This window comes from Coturnix japonica, chromosome 1 (assembly GCF_054131305.1).
Source record: "Coturnix japonica strain WE chromosome 1, WE-NBRP24, whole genome shotgun sequence".
Taxonomy (NCBI): Eukaryota; Metazoa; Chordata; class Aves; order Galliformes; family Phasianidae; genus Coturnix; species Coturnix japonica.
In genome coordinates, this window is record NC_140663.1 from 102455900 (window position 1) to 102477467 (window position 21568).

Here is a 21568-nt window from a genome sequence, read left to right on the forward strand (position 1 = left end):
CTAACAGTTTCAATAAGGCAGAAATTAGGTACTCAAAGATAATACCACCTGGTAATACTATTTAAAATAGGATGTAAGAGATTTAAAATTACATTTTTTAATTGCAAATTTAAAAATTGATTCTAGAAGTCCTAGTATGACTTAGTGTAAATTTTATAACAGGAATGTTACCTTGACTTGATATTTTCCTTAGTATTTGAAATGAGAGTGTCCATGTTAACATTCTTAACATATTATCTGCCTGAGAATCAAGCTTGTTTGGACTGCAGATTTCTTCTGGACTTTTAAACAGGCTCAGATTGATGTTACTATGTTATTATTTCATCCTGATATTTAATAGGACCAGGAGCATTGCGAAGATTTGTTCATGTATTCTCTACCAGTCACAAAATCTGAGTGCTTTATTATAAAAACAAATGAATGTTAAGGAAGCATCAAAGATAAACAGTTCATGACCCTCGGTGAATACATAGATTAGACTTTGGGAAAGATAAGGTCTCATAGACTTCTAACACATAATGATAATTACAACTTTCAAAAGTGTGAGTATTTTCTGTAGATGTTTTACAAAATGATCATCAACCTAAATTAAAACCATATAGTACAAGTAGTGCTCACAAGTAATGCAGAAGGAAATTGTGTATGGATTCTTCCACAGCTTGATTAGTTATGTATACAGGGAGGCTGTAATTTTGCTGTTCCAGATTTGAGCAATTTAGTTGTTTCCTCCAAAAGCAATTTAACCTTAGATTATCTCTGTAGTGAGCAGCTGAGTTCTCTCAAGTTCTTTGCATGAGGACAGGTGTAACAGAAAACCAAACTTAAGGCAGCACATGCTTATCTTCTTAGAGAAGAAGGAAAAATCTGAAGATATAGGGTAACCTATTTGAAGTTCTTTGTTTTGCAGTGTAAGCAGTAACATTTTCTCAAGTAGTAGTGTGCAGACAGATCTGACATCCTTTTAAACAGAGCTGACTGTGCAAAAGGAGGCTTTGTGTAAGTGTAGGAAGTCATTCTACATTAATTGTAGTATTAAGGACTATATTGTATTTTTAAGTAGACTTTCTTGCTTCCTCTCACATCAGTCACCATTCTTCCAAATAATGCTATCACTGTATTTTTATATGTTGCATCTTAATATTACTAGTGGGAAAACTGTGGAAAATCAAAAATGTGTATGACTTTGCATGGAATGCAGTTAGAAACCTGAACAGGTTACCCTGTAACTTAATAGAAATATCACAGCAATGTTGTTTCTTCGCAGCTGGAAAGTGATCCTACTGTGGTCGGGGCTTAAAGTGTTAAGAATAAGATCACACGCACTGTGTCATAGGGCAGGATGTATCTACTGAAGAACTAGAACAGTGTAAAGCGTAAGAGTGAAATGTGAAAATAAAAACTAAGAAAGAAAATGCCAACGTGCATTATCTCCGCGTTGTTGCGATTTTACTTTGTGTTCCTTTTGAGTTCTGCTAAGTCCTGAAATGGTTTTGCTATACCTAGGACAAGTTATAAAGAAGCCAATGGAGAGAGAGGATCTCCTTCCAAAAATATTACAAATTAAGAATTTCTGTTCGCAAGTTTTTGAATGTAAATTCTAAAGTGCCAATTGTACTTTTCAAATAATATAATAATGTGCTCTTTCATTGTTGTTGTTTTCAGCCACACTGTGTACTGCTTGCCTCAAAAGAGAATTCAGCCCCGGTAAAGCTTGGTGGCTTCGGGGTAGCAATTCAATTAGGAGAATCTGGGCTAGTTGCTGGAGGTAAGAAATTGTCCTTCAAGCTTATATAATGTTACAGAAGTTTTCCTGCAGAGTTCTGTGCTTCCAACATAGCATGGGCTGCAAAACAAGGACTCCAAAAATAACCTTTACTAAAGACTGTTTGCAGTATATGTACACAAGTATCTGAACTGTAAGAACGTACTGCACTGTGTGTACATATACTGAGTTGTAAAAATGTCTAAATGTTTCTCAGCAACAGCTTACACTGTTTTGATCAAAATGAAATTGAAAAATGCAAATTTTTTTTCATTTTGACACAGTCCTTGGCAGAGTTAGTCCATGCTTGACAAAGCACACAACATACAACGCCATCAAGATTGAAATGTGTGTCAAAGCAATTGACTAAAAGTTTAGTACAGCATCCTTAATGTTCCAGTATGTTTTTTAGTCTGTCAGTATACTATACCCTGCTTAATAGCAAAATCTTACAGCTTTCATGTGATTCTTTCCTATGTTTTAATATTTCATTGTAATTATTGCATAAGACACCAATATCTTGATAATGTATATTTTTTTGACTGTGTTTTGTTTTCTGTGAATTTTATTTCCTCTAGCTACCTTCCATATTGTTCCAGACAATAGGGTTATGCTCTAATCAGCCTGCACAGATGAAGACCCAATCAGTTTTCTGGTGTTTTCATTGCCAGAGTAGGAGACCACAACAAAAGATTTCATTAACTGTGGGTGGTTTTTTTTCTTCAAAAAGGAGTAACTTCCTCTCAGTATGTCTTAGTATCTTCTTCAAAAACTCACATTTTCTTATCTAAACACATAAAAGATCTTTGTCAATTTAGCTTTTATATGATTTTTTAAAATAAAGAGCAAACCCAGTTTAATCATACCAACATCTTCTATGCTCTTCCAGTAATTATTACCTACAGTCCTAGATAAGTCTTTTTCTAAGAAAATACCCATTCAGTTTAGAGGCTGCTGTTTTGTTTTTTTTTTCCTAAATGAGCTAATTTCTTTCTTTGCTTTTCCTGTTTCTCAAATCATCGCTTTTTTTTTTTTTTTTCCAGTGATAGGTCCTACCATTTCATTTATGATTCCCTCATTTTTCTTCTTTGTTCTGACTGAGCACCTCTTTCAATTTTGTTTCAGTTTCAGCTACTCTTTTGCAGCTGATCAGTTACATTGAACTTACTTTCAGACTCCTGGCTCTCTCACCAGAACTTTGAAGTTCACTTTAGAAAAAAGTCCTGCATTTTGCCCAGAATTCTTCATGTCCTTCCCTTCCTTTTCTGTAATCCCACTCCATCATTCATGTACTCAACTGTCTTGTAGATGGCAGTGCTGGCCTGATCCTTCCTTTCCTATGTAAATGTTTTCATTCCTTTATAGTTCAGCTTGCGGTACTTACAGAAGCTTCTTTCTTTTTTTTTTTTTTCCCCTTAAGCCTCATCAGTATAATATTTCTCTGTATGCTTTGCCTGATTTGTCTCAATCTCTTCCTTACCAATCTGCCTTTGTATTATTTTTTCCATGCTCTCAACTGTCATTTGTTTGTAGTCTTTTCATTACTGCTCATTATCTTCATATTCATCTAACTTTCAGGGCTACCTAGAGCATTTGCACTACATTTATATAAGATATAATATTTTAATACCACTACATGTTTCAATTTTTCTCCTTAACAGACTCCATATCTCTATCTTCTGATCTTCCATTCCTGTTTTTGTACTTCAAACTACATCTGGCAGTTCTTTTCCTTTCCGGAGTATTTCATGAAAGCACAGTACTTGACACTTCCCTATAGAGCACTTGCAAGCTTTTATTTCTGCAACTGCACAGTAATGTCCTATATGTACTATAGAAAGATTAATCGTACTGCACATACTGGGCTATAGGTTACATGTAACAGACTGTGTATCAATGTAATTGTTTAAGTTATTGCTATGCCCTACAAACAAATTCTGTTTTGTAGTAAATATATTTATGTTCACGTTCTTTTTCTAATTTTTAGTTTAAAAGTAAAATTGCTTCTTCTTAACATATTCAATTATTTCCACACCAGCATGACAATTCCCATATTTGCTGGTTATTTTCAGCTATATCACATCAAAAAATAAATTCTTACTTAAACAAGAACTATTATGAAATTAAGTTTTTCTTACTGTCCTTAAAAACCACAGTACTCCTAACCCATTTTGGTTTACACTGTGCTGTAAAACTTCTCCAGTGCTGTCTTATACATGCTGGAAGTGCAATGTTTGCTTACCTTTCTGTATCTAATATGTATTACTACAGTACCCGAGCGGGATATATTCCTTATTGGTATAAATTCCTATATAGATGATCCTGATGTTCAAGAAGATAAATGCTTGGAGCAGTTTATCTTTTAAGACAGAATAAGATAGCTTTCCTTTAGAAAAAGCACATCTGCTTTGAAAGTAGCATGGCTGTAGTGAAGCTCAACTTCCCTTCCTCTTGCATACAAAACCAAGCTACTCTACAAAGCTCTTCTATTTCAGTGGCGGTCGCTCTGATTTTTTTGCTAGTTTTTTGCCTAAAATAGGAGCTGCTGTATCTAAAATATTCAGAGGTTAGCAGTGCATTAATCTTTTTTTCTTACTTTCATGCATTTGCATTTGTACCGGTTTTTTACTTACTGTTTTTTTATTGATGTAACCATGCCTGACAAGATTGTGTGTAGCCCAGGACAACACACAATAGGATGGAATTTGCTCCCGTGGTTTCTGCCAGGCATACCTTCTATGATCAGCTTTTGGTTTATCTGTGACTGTGGGATTTTTTGAACTTAGCAAAACAAAGCTTCTTCCAGTGTACATAAATCTTAGGAAAAACAAAATATATTAAGAAAAACAAACATTTGGGGATTTTTGTATTACAGTAAGTTCCAGGAATTGAAAGTAGACCAGTCTCAATCTTTTAACATATGTGAAAAATCAAGTTGTGCTGTTTGGAAGGAGTATAATTACTGTGTTCGCTCAAGCAGAGGGTTATTTGACAGAAGACTACATTTATCTCCCAATAATAAGACATCATACTAGATGTCATTAATGAAAATGTCTAGAATAGATTTAAGGACCATTATAGTTAAACTGCTAACAACCCAGTGGAGTTTATTTTTAAGAGAGCTTAATTATTTCTAAGCATGAAAAAATTAATGCAGCTGGAACTTATTTTCAATAAGACCAAAAGGAAAACCTTTAGGAAATACTTTCTTGTTCCATTGTGTTTCCATGTAAGTTGCAGAGCAATGAACAGAAACTCTCATCTCCCGAGCTACAGGAAATTGTTTTCATGAACTATCAGTTTCTGAAGGCCTCTTTTTCTTGAAGGTCTTGCGATCAACAGTAGAAAATTTTGCTGAAGTATATTCATTTGAAGCATTCAAATAGATACTTAAAGATGGAAGTCTGCCTGTATACACAGTAGTTAAAGATCATTGGAATTTGTAAGTGAAACTCTTCTAAGTAACAGGTTGTTGGCATTAAGCAGTCCATATTTTCATGGCTATTGTGCAGTTGGAGTATTGGAACCTGAGAGGTCAGTGATTTAATAGAGCAATCTCATATTATAATTTCTGTCTTCTTCCTTGGATGATTTGTCTTTCAGAACATGATATAAATTATCACAACAGTCTCTTAACTAAATGTGATGGTGTCCAACTTAGCAGAATTCAAATATCTTAGTCTCAGACTTATTAGCTAGTTTGTGGTATATAAGACTGAAGAAACTTCAGTGGTACCCATGCCAGTACTAAATGCAATGAGCACTAACTGGAATATAGGAGGCTCCATCTGAACATCACTACTTCCATTCTGTCTAGGCGGTGGGTTACTGGCACAGGTTGCCCAGTGAGGCTGTGGAGTTTCCTCTATGGAAATATCCAAAAGCCACCTGGGTGGGGTTATGAGCAACCTGCTCTGGGTCCCTGCTTGAATAAGGGTTGGAGCAGATGGACACAGAGGACCCTTCCAGACAGTGAATAAAAAGCAATTGAATCCACAACTGCTATTTCCTTCACTTAGCACAGAATAACTGTATATAGACCTAAATGGTATGAGGTTCTCTGCTAGCTGTTAAGCCTTCTTTAGCAATGAATAGTTGACCTATTTGACTTCTTCTCTTAGCAGCAAAATGTCACTGCTGATCCAGTCCAGGATTTATTTTTAGGTACTATCAGTTAGCTCACCTAAATTTCTTCAGAATTCTTAAGTTCAATTAATAACTTCAAACAGTAACTTCAAAATAACTTCAAAACAGCACACAAATACCAAGTGTTCTTGGTTCTTTGTTAGCTGGCCTTCTACTCCAGAAGTTATTATTAAAATGGCAAAGGAAGGCATTACCATAATTTTCCCTGCAAATAAGACCATGAAATTTGGGGAAATAATGTAAGGAAAACAGTGTGAGATAATTCTCTTGGTGATTTTCTAAGAACCAGTTTAAACTTGTATTTTTTTATTTTCCTGATATTGTCTAGCCTTTTTTTTTTTTTTCATCATCAGTGTCTGAATTCCACAGCAAATCTTTTTTCCAAGGACAAGTAAATGTTAGTAAACTGAGGTCATATACTAGTATTCTTTCACTCAAATGAATGTGTTTCATTACTCTGCAAAGCGAGAACACTATTTCACTATTTTTTATTTTTGATGAAAGCTATTGACCCTCTTCAAAGCTTTGCCTCTGATAGAATTTGTTGTATTTAAAAGCTACAGTTGAGGTTTACTATCTCTCAGAAATTCCTCTTCACATCTGGGTTGTTTTGAGAGGACTCAGAGGAGGCTAATGTGTTTAGAAGTCAGCTTAGATTTATTTCCTCCATAATAGCATTATACCTGGAAAGGCCAGTAAATCAATTATTATAATTTTTCTGGATATCATGCAATCTTTGCTTGTTCATTTTCCCAGCACTAATGTCCAGATGCTCAATTGTCTGATAATACATCTTTTAAAATACATTTTCTTCTGACAGTCTTCTGTGCTGAGGCTGAATTGCCTGTTTTTTAATTTTCCCCATCTTCTCCATGCACCTGCTTTAAACATCTCTATTGTCTGGAGTAATGTGGAAAGGAATTAAAAGTAATAAAGTATGATCTATCTGATGTCGTGTGTGATTCTTCGATTCCTTCCACATTATTCTGGACATCCCAGTCTTTTAGAAGCTTCTTAATTTAAGAGCATATTCTTATGACACTATTGTGAGAGGTCAGATGGTGATGTTTATTAGTACCTCACATTTTTTTCCTAAAAATTATTTGTTCCAGTTGTTTCCTTATACATCGTTCAGATACTACTGCTGTTGAAAGACTCTTCTTCTGATATCTTGGTCATCAATCCCCTGCCTTAGGGATGACAAAATCTGATTGGGTCTCTCTATATACTCTTCTTCTTGTGGAAAGCATAGCCCTATTGTCTGGAATAATATGGAAAGAGTCATAGAAACTAAATTATCAAAGGTAAGTCAAAATTTATCTTCAGTGCTTGTGAATGATATCACAGTGACAACATCTGAAGACTGAAGCTCCTTATCCACAGGAAAAAAAAAAATCAGCTGAATTAGCAATTTTACAAATTTCCACAATACGAATATGCCTCAAAACTGGTAGACCAAAAAAACTTGCATGCAGAAGTAAGATGTATAATGGCTGCGCCTGTTCAGGCATTAAGCAAATAAGCTTTATGCAAATGAAGTTCTTTTTCATGTGGAGTTGTTAGAATATATCCGTGGGTTTTCTTACATCCAGAGTAAAGGAAAGTATATTTTAGTAAAGAGAGAAATGACTTTGCTTACTGTTCTGTCTCACCCTATTTCCAAAAAATGGAAAGCTACTGTGAAAACACACACACAAAAAAGCAAGATTTTCTAAAACCTTACACTGGATTTTGTGTAAGATACAAGCTTTCTACTTAGTAACTATCAGCACAAGTGATATTTGTTTTAAAGGTTATTTAGGAGCCACGATTTTCGCAAACTTTGTTGTCTCTAGACTTTGTTTATCCTGTTACTGCCCTGTAGTTGCATAACAAGAAAGATCATATCTAATTTGAGTTCATATGTGCACTCCAATTTGCTGAGCAAAGTGCAGTAATACTTGCCCTGATACATTTCTAAAATAACCTCAAAATCACCATTTCCTCTTCTGATGAAGCCAGCAGTAAATTGTCGTGAGGATGACAGCTGTCCCAGAAATGACCCTAGCTTTTTTAATAGTTTCTAATATATCTTCTCACATACATTTTTTCATTTTACAAGTGAATATTGAGGTTTAGTAGTACTGATTTTTCATCACTCTGTGAAGTAGCATCATTTTAAATCTAGTAACAGCAGAAGTCTGTTGGGTTCTTACAAAGATGTGTAAAATGTTGCTGATAACTTTACTCGTCTGCTGATTCTGCTTAACATCAAGCCGTGCATTGCAATTAATTTGTGTAATATACTGGTTTAGCACCAGGGAAGCATAAATCCTGCTCCTGAGATCCAAAATTCTTAACTTCTGAGGGAGGAAAATGTAGACTTGGGATGATCTCTTATCTCTAAGTCTGTTTGAGTTTGTTTGTAAGGGCTGTTGGGTATTAAGTAACATGTAGCTTCACATTCTAGTGGCATACTCTTAATGGGCATCAGATAAAGCAAAATAGGAAACTTGGGATATCAAAAGGTTGTAATTTGTCCAGTGCTGCATAGAAAATAAAAAGGAACCTCGAGAAGCTGTTGCACTTCTCTTGTTCTGATGGAAAAATATATGTAAAAAATCATAATATGGTGAATAATGAACAGTGCTGACCATGGATTGGAACAGCATAAAAATGCTTGCATGTTATGTTTTGTCTGTAATTTTTGATATGTGTAAATTTACAAGCCATTCGCTTTTTGTTGATGTTCATTAGTTCAGTAAGTAGTTTTGTATTTCTTAGCACTGTAGTCAGGAAGAGAAGTAAAGGAGAAAGGAAGTTTATCTACTGTCAAGACACCACTTTCAAAATTTAGGGAAGATGATTAATGCTCAATTTGAAATAAATATCCTGCTCTGCATACATTTATGAGTACGTTTGAATAATGAAGGATTTTTCTTGCTAATGAATTTCTGCAAAGTAATTTTAACTTGAAACATTTTACTAAGGAGAAAGGAAGCCAAAAACATGTACTTTTGATAGTATCTTGACAGTTTAAATTACTTATTTTGTGCAGCCCATGATTAATTCAGACAAAATGGTGCTTAATGTTTGAGAAGGGAAAATGAACAGATGAAAAAGGAGCAGGCTGTATCTTGGATTTACATTAAGAGATTCAACTTATTTTTCCCCATTTCATTCGCATTCTGTGCATCAAAACTAGCATAACCCAGTGTGATGGGTTGGCCTCGGCTAAGGGCCAGCCTCCCTGAGGTCCATAATTTCTGGCTTTTTCTTCTGCTCACCTTTCCCCAACTCAAGTCTTCCCAGATAAGCCTGCTCCTGCATAGGTCCTCTGTGGGTTGCAGCACGAGTATCTGCTCCACTGTGATATTTTCCACAGGCTGAAAAGGAAACTTCTACCCCAACACCTGGAGAACATCTTTCCCTTCTTCTCTGACCTTGGTGGCCACAGGGCTGTTTCTCACATGTTTTCCCTCATTCATTACACTGTAGTGCAGCATATTTTCTTGAATGTGCTTTCCCAGAGGCTCTGCCAACGTGGCTGACCACCAGTGAGCCAGAAGTGATTCCATATTGGAGCCACATCTAGTATGGTGGAGCTACTGCTGCTTCTCTCAGAAGCCATCCTTGCAGTCTTCTGCTGCTAGAACCTTGCACCAACACCCAGTAATGTATTAAATTGCTCATGTAGCATGTGTTGCTACTAAATAGGCTTTTAAAACATGGGAGAAAATATAGGGCCAGTAGCTGTTTGCCAAGGACACGTTTCCTCATAACACACTGTTCTGTTGCGAGGCCTTCTGTCAGTGGCCTGTAGTACAAATGCCACCAGACAGCTACATTGGCTATATATATACGTATATATATATATATACATATATATATCACTTCAGGTTCATGTTCATTTCTCTGATAGTACAGTCATTTTTTAAAGCCCAGCAACTGTTACTTCCTTGTAACAGAAAAATGATATCACTTGGCCTATTAGTTTCATTGGCTACTTGATCCAGACAGCTCGCTCTGAAGATTAATGCCTCGTTCAAATAGGTTTGTTTGTCCTTATGATATCTTCTCTTTCTGTTTTCTTTTGAATCATCACTTTTCTCTTGACTTCCTAGATTCACAGCAGCAATTAGAAAGCCTAACAGCTTCAGTGTATATATATATATTTTCAATTCATTAAAAATAAAATAAAGATTTTAACAACAGCTTTATTACCACCAGTGTTTGGTTTCTTGCAATGTGTAAGACAGGTTACTCCTGCTGCACAATTGCAGATGGGTATATCTGAACCCAAGTGCCAGCAAGTTTACTTCTGAAATAAACAAGATTTGGATAAGCTAGGCTGCCTTGTGATCTTGTAAGATGCCTTTGATATACAAAATGTTCAGACTGTTGTGTGCATACCACTGGCATCACGTGAGTAAGTGAAGCTATATGCAGATACTTTCAGCAGACAGCTGTTGCTTCCTTTGTGCATATGTTGCCTCATACAGAGGTTGAAATACTGATACACCAATAATGGAATTCTAGGGAAAAGACTTAGGAAACCCTTATAGCTAGATAATTATAGGCTCGTGGAAAGAAAGAATATAGAGTTCTCAGCATATTTAAGCATACTGGATGTATCTGTTATCCTTTTTCATTCCCTTCCCTGTCCCCAAGTATCCAAAAGAGTGAGACTTTGGATCATCCAGGCAGATAATTTTCCCCTTTATTTGTGAACTTCAAGGACTGCCTTTGAACTTTATCAATTAGGCTAGAAGATGGGTGTGAGCCTGTAGTTTGTGTATAACTAGCAGGATTATTATTTTTTTTCATTTCTGTTAGTGCATGGTCAAACCACTGTTGTCCAAAGACTGTCTTGTTCATTCAGCATCAGTGATGACCTAATCATTCAAAATGTAATGCCTGTATCTTTGCAAATATTTTGCTATGAAAACAAACATCATCTTCAGAATGGGAAATATTTATGAGGAGAAAGAAAATGTTTATTAGTTTCATGTGTTTTAAAGTGTAATACAGCAATTGAATGAAGTAATTCTAATTACTTTATCCACTCATAAGATTAGTTGATGTTAAATATGTCTTTTTTCTATGGTGTACATTCCATGTCAATGAAAAATCAGAAGTGGCCCAGTACCTTTACTGTGTGGCAATCATTGAAAGCACTAGTTAAAACACCTTAGCCTTTTTATCTGTAGGAAGATACTATCTGCTGCAAGTAAATTAAAAGTATCTTGCATTCATGTTGACAATGTCAGCAGACAGTCTAGTCTGGGCAGTTTAGCAGGCAAAGTATGGCTTTGCTTGGTGGAGGCAGCTTTTCCAAATAAGCAGTGTAGGTTAGAATTATTCACTTTTTGTATATGTGCCCTCTGGATAAGTAATTCCTTTTTCCAGAATTGGCCAACAGATATTTTTTTACGTTTATATGCCCTGTTCCACTTGAGAATCTTAGTGCTTTTAAATAGATGTCATTTCACATTTTATGAGCTAGGATAGAATATTATTCAATTTGTAAATGAGTAAACCAAGCAAAAGAGAATTTAGCAATATGTCTCACTGGATAAATGATAAAATGTTCATCTCTGAAAAAGCTTACTAAAATTGTTCTAGTTTAATGCAGTGATGTTTTTTATTTCTATGTTTGGCACATATTGCTTTCACACTGTGGTTTTTTTTTTTCTGTTTCTGTTTTTTAGGGCGTGTAGGAACACCTCATTTTATGGCCCCAGAAGTGGTGAAAAGGGAACCTTATGGGAAGCCTGTAGATGTTTGGGGTTGTGGTGTCATCCTTTTTATCCTGCTAAGCGGTTGTTTGCCTTTTTATGGAACCAAGGAAAGATTGTTTGAAGGCATTATTAAAGGAAAATACAAGGTAAATGGCAGTATGTCTAAGTCCTTTTCCAGTGAGCTGAATTCTGCTTGTAAAATTTGGGAAGTTGATTTTTTGTATTTAGCGTGGCTTAAATTTGAAGCTTGTACAAAGCTGCCTGTTTTACACAGGGGGAGATATCTCTTTCTCTTCATTCTGTTTTGTTTGTACTCTGTTTTGAATACTGCTAGGAATTAGAATACAGGAATATTTAATTGTATCTTGAACTCAGTAGCACTACAAAAAGTTTAGGTGTGAAATATAACGTAGTATACATTGCCTTCATTTTACAGATCTTTTACAGTTTTAGCAAAATAAAAGAACTACCATAAAGGCTGACTATCGTATTGCTTTGATTTAAAACAAGATGAATGTTATTGTGAACACATAGTCATTTTCAGAACAGAATGTATTAAAGTGAAACTGACTGTTCAAAAGGAGCCACTTGCAGCTGAGAGTGTGTTGGTGTCCGTGCAGAAAAAAAGCACGCTTCACAGTGTAGTCATCCTACAGCTGCTTTCTTTGTGATCACGCACTTCTGCTCTGCTTTGCACGAAAGGTCGTACATGATCTGTGCATTAGCAGGGAAGGAGTGGAAATTCCTAAGACTGCCTGACAGTCTCTAATGGGTTTCAGGAAGTTGGGGCTTTTTTTTCTAGTAGTCTGCTAAAATGTGACAATTGTGGCACTGCATTTGGTCAAGAGCACAATCTTCTTTCTTCAAATGTTTTATTTCTAGAGATTTCTTAGTGGTACTAGTTTTTGAATTTCATAGACACATAAACCTTCCAGTTTTACTCTGTGGAAGATTTAATTATGTAATCTGTCAAACAGCTAAAACTTTTTGGAAGCTTACAAGTTACTTTTTTCTTTATTAATTATAAAAAAAAAAAGTCATGGCTGGAACATTGTGTCTTCTCAGTTCCCTTCCTGTTCCTGTTTCCCCAGTTATATGCCTGTTCAGTGAAAACAGTGTAAAGGATTTCAAAACCGTCTTGCTAGAAATTTGCAGATATCTTCATTTCATTAGAGCTGAAAAAAGAAATGACAAATGACAATTATAAATGTGCATTTCGTAGCCAGATAACGTTCCAAAGTCTGTTTTTAAATAAAGTTGACTTCTTTAAATGAGAGGATTAAATTAATGAAAAAAGGTTGGTTATTATGTTGAATTCATAAAACAGTAATGTACTATCTAAATAAAACCTAAGCTCTTCATTAATTAAAGAAAATACTAGAAATAGCTTAAATATAGAATCCTTTAGCACAGAAAGAATTTTCCTACTTTAGTATGGTATTATTGGGTTTCCATTTTGACATTTCTTAAATAGTTGGACACAAACCTCTATATATACAGTATGAATATATATTCTAAATCATCCTTCACATTACCTTCATAATACCAAATACTGTTTATTATCTGTTTTACACAAATAATCGATTCTGTTCTAAATTTTGATGACTAATTTAATTTCTTTTTTTCTTGCTTGTAATCAGATGAATCCTCGGCAGTGGAGCCATATTTCTGAAAGTGCCAAAGATCTGGTACGCCGCATGCTTATGCTGGATCCAGCAGAAAGGATAACAGTATATGAAGCACTGAATCATCCCTGGTTGAAGGTAGTAAAACCAGTTGTTTGCATATCAGTTCCTTCTTAAAGGGATAAAAAGATTTTTTTGTTTAAACTTTTCAAAGTAGACATGACATTGTATAAGATGTGTGATAATATGCTTTAAATTCTTTGAGAGATTGCATCCTGAGTTTTTTGTAATGTCTAATCTTGAACCCTTGTCTAGCCAGAAGAGCAAATTTAATTAAGCATCTTGGACAGCATCAGAGCATACATGGTAGGACTAGATGAAGCCTGAAGAAGCCTTCCTGTGGCTCTCAAAGTCCAGAGAAGTGATTTCTGATCTCTTTATAGGTCCATCCCATCTAAATCTCTTCCCTAGTACACAACATGCAGCTATACAGTGTATTGCACTGCTCAACTGCTTGCTTTCTTAATTAGATTCCTGCAATGTCCCAATGAGTAAAAAAAGTATGCAGTGGTAGGTTGCTGAATTCTGCTGTAACTACATAAAATTCCATGGCATCTGGTTACCAAATGATTTTCTGGTGGTGGCAGAACTTACAGCACAACTTGATCCGGAGCACTGTATTTTCTTTGATGGAACCTGATGAATTCATTATTTTCCTTCTTTATCCTCCATTTATTTTCTATAGTATAGTATATATAGTATAGTATATAAGCATAATACCATTAACTTTAATTATGATAAACATCTGCATTAAGTTAATAAGTGTATGTAGCTTCTGTGATGATTTGGGGAAAGGAAAGAGAATACTCAGCTGTTGGAGGTTCTCACCCATGAGAGAAAGTGTACCCCTCTCACTGTATACCATTTACTTGTACATTTTTGATCTACAGTGGAGTATTCTTTTTGTAAGTTAGCACCTGGTGTCACCATCCACTGAGCTGTCAATTTCTGCTCTATCTTGAAGAAACCTCAACTCACAGGCTGTCTTCAGATATCAGGAACCCTTTACAAGGGTGTTTCAACATGTTGCTTCACTGACATCATTGTACTCCAGGAAGCAGAACTACTTTGTACTTGCCAGCTTCAAAGTTCAGTGCTAGCCACAAACTAACTTAAAGCATAAAACAGAAGGTTAGAGTCTTACTACAAAGTGAGAAACAAAATCACAGAACAAAAATATCCCTGGCCCCAAGTTAAGGATTATTTCAGAATTCTTCAATCCCTGTCCGTTTTTTGAAGTTATATTTAACTTAGATTCTTTTGAGTCCTTATTCTCCGTATGATACTTAGTAGCTGATACATTTCATGCCTAGTTTCTTAATGTTGAGGTAATATTAAGAACTTAGGTTTAACCTTTGTTATCTTTTGTTGTGTTTTAAGGAGAGAGATCGCTATGCATACAAGATTCATCTTCCAGAGACAGTAGAACAATTGAGAAAATTCAACGCAAGACGAAAACTAAAGGTAAAGTGAATGTAGTCTTAACATAGTTACATAATTTGAATTTTAAGTGGTGTTATTAATTTTACAAGCACAGAGAGAAATCTATGCTCTACAGTCAGCAAAAATAACCGAGGTGAAACTGATCTTCACAATAGCTTATCAGAAAGATGCCTTGTTAAGGATGTTCATCCCTTCTATCTTAGTTTATAGTTTTCAAACTGAACTCTAGCACAAAGTGCCTGGTGTCAACCAAGTTGTATATGTAAGAAGTCTTCATTTTACATTAATATGGTAATTCAAGGTAATATGACATACTAGGAGGGAGAGAATAGTACAGTGACTTATAGTATTGCTGTTAAGTTTTTGGTTAAAGGAATATAATAATGTTCTCTACTTTTCTTTGAGGAGAGCAGAAATGCCTTCTTCAGTTCTATACACAAGATTATGTCTCATCCAAATTGAAAAAAATGTTGACATTTTATAGCCCAAAATAACATGATTTCCCTTCAAAACAGTAACTGTTCCTATCTCAGAAAGGTTAACAGAAACGTTTTTAAATCCACTGAAAGACTGATATAACTTCAACAGGAGCATACAACATTACTTTTTGTGAGTTGTTTTTAAATTTGTAATTAATACAGAATCAGATTTGTATTGAGTAGATGCTTTGCAAATTTAATCTAGCTACAAAGCAATTAATGATTAAGGTGACGTAGTTGCAGTGATTTCTGATAGACAGCACTTTCTCTTAGGCAGTTTGTATGTCCACGTAATGCTTCAATTAGAATGTTAGCTCCATTACATTTTGAAGTATGACCAGTTTCCCTACTCCAGACACGGTTTCAGATCTTTTACAGATGTCTTTTTTGGGGAACCACTATTTTTAGTCTCTAGAGAGCCTTTAAAGTGCTACTTGTTTTCTACCATTTTATCCAATCTACCACTGTTCTGCAGAATGTTTTCTGAAACTGCTATCTAGTTTGCTTACTGCCACACCTGCAAGACATTAAAAATTGAGTTATTAAACTCTAGTTTGCTGAAATATATAAATGCAAGCAGATGAGCATTTCTCTAGCTTTGTAACTTCATGTCTAACTTCTCAGTTTTGCTGTCCAAGATTATAACATTTTCATGTAGATACATCATGGATGTCAAATATCCTAATGCTGGATGCCTGATTATGACAGTTTCTCAAATAGCAATGTATTGCTTGGCTTTAAAGAGTAAACTTTTATACTTGCTAATTTATCCGGTCTAGGAAAGATAAAGATGATGAAGTTTCTTCTCTGTTGGAAGAGAATATTTTTTTCTGACAACTGAATCTTTTAGAAATTTTAGATAGAAATTCAGAAAATTTCTCCTATTTATATGGGCACAGCATATATGCAGGGTTTCCTTACTACAATTTCCATTCCAGTTCCTGTCACCCTTATGTTTTACTGTAGCTTCTGCATGGCATTTTTCATCTCTATCAAATTAGATAGGAATTAATTGGGTAGGTATTTTTAACATCACATATTTGAGTCTGGAATATGTTGAACTGTACTAAATGTTCTGCTTCAGAAGTGAACACAAAATCAAAAATTTTTAGTGACAGCTGATGCAGATTACGTAAGTCACTCCAAAATCAATGACTCATGTTTATTTCCATGGAAACTACAACAGATACAAAGAGCACAATAATGCTGTTAGATAAAGTAAATTCTCAGCTACAAAACAATGATTATCAACATAGTCATCACCACTAACTGTGTATTTTTGCCAACAATGAACAAGAACCTGCATACCATGCTTATAAAGATCTGCTGTGTTTCACCATGTTTCACTTCTGCTCTGAGGGTGTCATTGATAGGAAAATGTTGCCCGCTCAGTCTGTCTTTAATTGGCCTGAACAGATGGAATTCAGAAAGTGCCAGATCTGGACTACACGATAGGTATGGTTTTACAGTCCAGCCACAATGGATAATGTGCTCCAGAGTCTTCGAACTGGTATGCAGTCTGGCATTATCATGTTGCAAGATAAAGGTTGTCTTCTACTCTGGCCTGACTCTGGAGGTTTCAGTCTTCAACTTAGTCGGTGTCATGATGTAGCAGAGTTGATGGTTTGTCTAGATTCCAGGAAATCCAGAAGGATTACCTCTTTCCTATCCTATAAGACAATGCACATCCATCTACCTGCTGAAAACTGCACCTTGATCTTATTCTTCAATGGGAAATCTGCATGTTGCCACTTTATGGACCGCTGTTTTGACTCTGGCACATAGCAGTTACATCACATCATCCCTGGTAATGATGCAATCCAGGAAACGGTCATTTTCAGCCTTGAATTGGGTCAGTACATCCTGACAAACTTTTATATGGTGTTCTTTCTGTTCCTGCATGAGCATTTGTGGGACTCGCCTGCTGCAAACTTTGCGATATTTCAGTGTTGCAACCATCACTTCCACTGCACTGAAGGTGATATTCTGCTCCATACACAGTTCCCAGCTTGGGAAGTTCAGTGACCAAGCATGTATGGAAATGTTTTATTAAACTACTTTGTGTAATTTAGACTTTATGGGTATTTTTATTTAGGGGGCAGTACTAGCAGCTGTGTCAAGCCACAAATTCAACTCCTTCTATGGTGACCCCCCTGAAGAGTTGCCAGACTTCTCTGAAGATCCTACCTCCTCAGGTATTGTAACAGAAAGTGTATTTCCTGCAGTCAATCTGTCTTTATTCTTTGCTGACTAGAATACCAAGCATTTACCAATTTCTTACAATTTCATAAAGTTTGATGTTAAGTTAATCCTTAGATGTGAAAGCATGAGTAATTTTCAGTTATAATCATAGACCACAGCGTGGCTTGAATTGGAAGTGACCTTAAAGATCATCTAGTTCCAACCCTCCTGCTATTGGCGGGGTTTCTACCCACTAGGTCATCAGGCTATGCAGGGCCCTGTCCTACCATGCTCTGGTATTTTTGGCATTATGAGCCAGACCCCCTGAATCTTCAATAGCAAAGGGAAGCAATAAATGCTGTTAGCATAGAGGTGGGCATTGGGCAGTACAGCGGTACAGCTTCCACCAGTACTTTTGTCCTTGACCCACACCTGTATATTTGAATCATCTGTCAATCCCTAAATTGGTAGCCCTGTCATAAATATTTATCTTAATTTTGCCAAAACATTATGTGTAAAGTCTATAATCCAAAAGTATGGACTTGACTGTCTGTTCTAAAATTAGAATTCAGAATCAAGTAAATGAACTTTCCAAGAAAATGTAAGGCAATATGACTCTCTCTCTTGTTTTTCTAAACAGATAAATAATACTGGCAGAAAAGTTGATCTATTGATGCTTGTAACTATAAAGCTTACTTTAAGTAAGTGCACTTTTAAGTGCAAAACTTCTGTATTACAATGAATTCTCTTTCCCAATATTTTCATAAAGACAAAATTACTGAGCGACTACAAATGTTATGTAATGCTTTTCTGCTTTTTTATAGGATCATGTCATTTGAAGAACTACTTCAGTGCTATTAATACACAAATTCAGCAATATTTTTGTTGAAATTCTGAAAATTTATTTCTTGCAATTCAAATTTGAGTACTTAAATACAAAAATTTGCATAGAGTTGCTTACTGATGATTGTGGGTAATTAATGCCTTATGATTTAACTTCAGGCAGTGAGCTTTTAAATACTCAGAGAGCCTGTAGGTAAAGATCCATATGGGGTTTTAAAGAAAATAAGTTCATTTGACTTCACCCAGAATTTCTTTCTGTGCTTTAATGTTAGTTTCCAGCTACTTCCTCCATTTCAATAGAACGGCTACCAACATGTTTAGCAGTAGACTAAAAGCTGCAGTTCCTCTTCCCTGTTTCAGTCTCACATCAACAGGACATGTGTTTTACTCATAGGGTGATGTAATTGCAGATATTGGTGTACAGCAAAGGTACACAGTCTATTTTTGCTGCTCACAGAACACAAGAATCCAGTACATACATTCTACAGAATATCTGTGCTGTATCCTTCGTTACCTTGTGTTCACCTCTGAAATAACTGTAGCAATAGATTGTATTTCTTAGAAAAGTGTTATAATTCTTTTAAATTACATTGATCTCACTGATGGGAGATCACAGTGATCAGGAAACCATACTTAGTGAGTACTTTCTGTGATAAGCACTGAGCCTTCCAAGAAGAGATATTACAGCTTTGAACTTCTGAAATTGCTAGATATGGAAATCAGTGTTGTTTCCTCTTCAGAATTGCAGTAGTGATGTTTTCAAATTTTTCTTTCACACAATAATAGTGGGGTCTTGTGAAGCTGAAATAGTTCATAGAAATCTGACATTCAACTCTCAAGCTGTAGTAGTAACTTGACTGTCTTCAGGTAGTTGAAGTTTCCTTCCTAACATCCCATGATGTTATTTCAGATCATAAACTCTAATGAATAGCATTTAATATTTTAAGTGTTGCTCCCATAAAATTCCATGGAGCATACCACTCAAATTAAATGATTTGTCAGGAATGAGCAAACTCCCACTAAGATAAAGATAAAGAAATTTAAATGTGTATTGTTACGTAATTTGTATATCCTACACTCTTCTACGTCTTTCTAAACACAGAAACAGAAGATTTACGTTTTGATTTCCATATTAGGGTAAAGTTGTCCTCCCTCAGAGCACAATGAACATGAGATTACTGGATGCTTTGAGCTTTTACTATCACAGGCATAGCCTGTGATACCAAGGCACATATAGCGCTAATATTTTTTAATGTGTAATTGCAGAGAATATACTTACTAGAGAGCTTTTCAGTGAGGATCAGCCAATTGCATAAATAAGTAGATAGGAATGGACAGAGATAAATTTCATTTAAAATCAACCAGGTATTTTTTTTGCGTGAGTCTTCCTTTTTTTGGCCACGGGATCTTCAAATAATTCTTGATTCCTACAGGTGTTAGTTACTACATATATTTGTTCTGGGTAATCTACTTCCTCTTTCATCAGCAATTGTCCTCTGAAGGACTTAATCCTGTTAGCGCTCTGTTGGCAATGAGGCAGAAGTCAGCCTGCAGAATTTTGAGAGACTATGATAAAGGTTTTAAAGCTGCTTTGAGAAAATAGGCAAATGTGTAATAATTAAATAATTATAAATTATTTTTAAATTTTAAACTATATATATATTACTTGACTTCTGAAACTCTCTGTTCAGTAACTTCTTTAGTAAAGCCTCTGAACAGCTCAAATGAGAAGACAAGTGTAGTGCAAATGTATTTTGTTAGAAGTTGAAACATTTGATTGTTAGGTTGTTTGTCTTCAGAACATTGTAAAATACCAGTTTCTCAAGTGAGTTAAAGTTTTGGATATTTTTAATATGCTAAAATAAGTATAAACCAGAACTAAACAATTAGCAGTTCTAAAGGCTAAATATGACGCATGGGAAAAATTGACCCAGTAGAAGGTAGAACTTGACCATGAAATTTGTAATTCAATTTGCATTCTGCCAATCTTCCCCATCCTGTTCCCTTCAAACCCCACCCTTTCAGGCCCTCCTATCACTTGACTGCATAGTAGATAAGGCAGAGAAGACAGAGGTTTTCCTCTCAAATCGTACGATAACTGTTTTTTCTGTGATGGAAGAGACCAGATGTATAATTTTCAAGTGTTTCTTGGGCTAAAGAATGAGCATCACCAGAACAAAAACTTGAGATTTTTCTGAAATCAGTTGCCCAATTTGTTGCAGACCAAGGAAACAGTGTGGAATTGTTTCAAGTTTTGATTTGGGAATTTGAGTATAGGACAGCCATTTAGTTCTCTCTGGAGTCTTAGATACGTTCAGGATGTTTAGGGTTTTACGCCAAATCTACTGAGTCGCTATAGGAGTTAAGCCGGTGGATAGCTGCATAATTGAATTCTAGATTAAAACACAGCTTGCCTTTTAGTTAAAAAACTTTCCTCTATAATGCATGCTTTAATTTCTTGGTTTGTGGTGTTGCTGTTCTGGTACGTGACTAACTCTTTCAAAGTAGCTTATGAATTTCTTGTAAGGCATTTTGTATTACTGTATTTTGGTATAACCACACAGAAAGTAGAACATCGTATTAGATGCAAGACATACTGACCAAATCATTAACTTAGTGGTTAACTTAGGCTACAAAATAGCACTGTTGCAGCACTTTTGAGCATTAGCATGCTCTCTGAGCTCTACAGTAAACGTATAGTATGAGAAACACAGAAGCAGTGCTTTATTATTGTAGAGTAAGCAGGTATTTTAAGTTTGCACTGGTGTTTGTGGCATGTTTCTTCAAATTGCAAGGGAAATGTTTCTTATGACAGTTCTTTACAAATACTTTTTAATATTTTATATTATTGCTTTATGTAAATAGTAAAGTTCATACCTTTTTTCTTATTAGACTCTTCTGTTATAAAATAAAAGCCCAATCTGACAGGCTTTCACAGTGGGATCAAACAACAAACATTTGCCCATGTTGTCTGATTGGTTTTAAACATCCATGGAACTAGTTCAGTTCACATGTATTTTTGTGGAATTTACATACTATAAAATATGAGCAGTGTAAACTCTTGGCTTAAGAACTCTGTCTCAGCTGTGTGAGGAAGAAAGATACTATTATGCAAATACAACCACTGATTTTCTAAATATTTGCAAAGCATCTTCTGTAATGTTTTAAAGTATATGGGAAAAGGTAATAAATTGTATTCACCCTATAATTTACTGTTACTATTGCTCAACTAGTTGTGCAAGTCTGATTGACTGTTGGTGTTAAGATCCTAATTCAGAGTATGTCCAATACTTCATTATTATTGTCGAT

General features: G+C 35.4%; 1 protein-coding gene across 17 annotated transcripts in view; it reads left to right on the forward strand.

The window, feature by feature from the left end:
- Window positions 1-21568, forward strand: part of CASK (calcium/calmodulin dependent serine protein kinase) — a 181835-nt gene that overhangs the window by 97226 nt on the left and 63041 nt on the right. For 16 of the 17 annotated variants that reach the window (XM_015884890.2, XM_015884899.2, XM_085530260.1 and 13 more), the window contains exons 6-10: window positions 1663-1765; window positions 11599-11774; window positions 13269-13391; window positions 14694-14777; window positions 17331-17430. In XM_015884890.2, coding sequence (XP_015740376.1) covers window positions 1663-1765; window positions 11599-11774; window positions 13269-13391; window positions 14694-14777; window positions 17331-17430 — 586 coding nt within the window. Of the gene's footprint in view, window positions 1-1662; window positions 1766-7099; window positions 7213-11598; window positions 11775-13268; window positions 13392-14693; window positions 14778-17330; window positions 17431-21568 lie in introns of those variants that run through there. The other variant, XM_015884967.3, reaches the window with a different exon arrangement.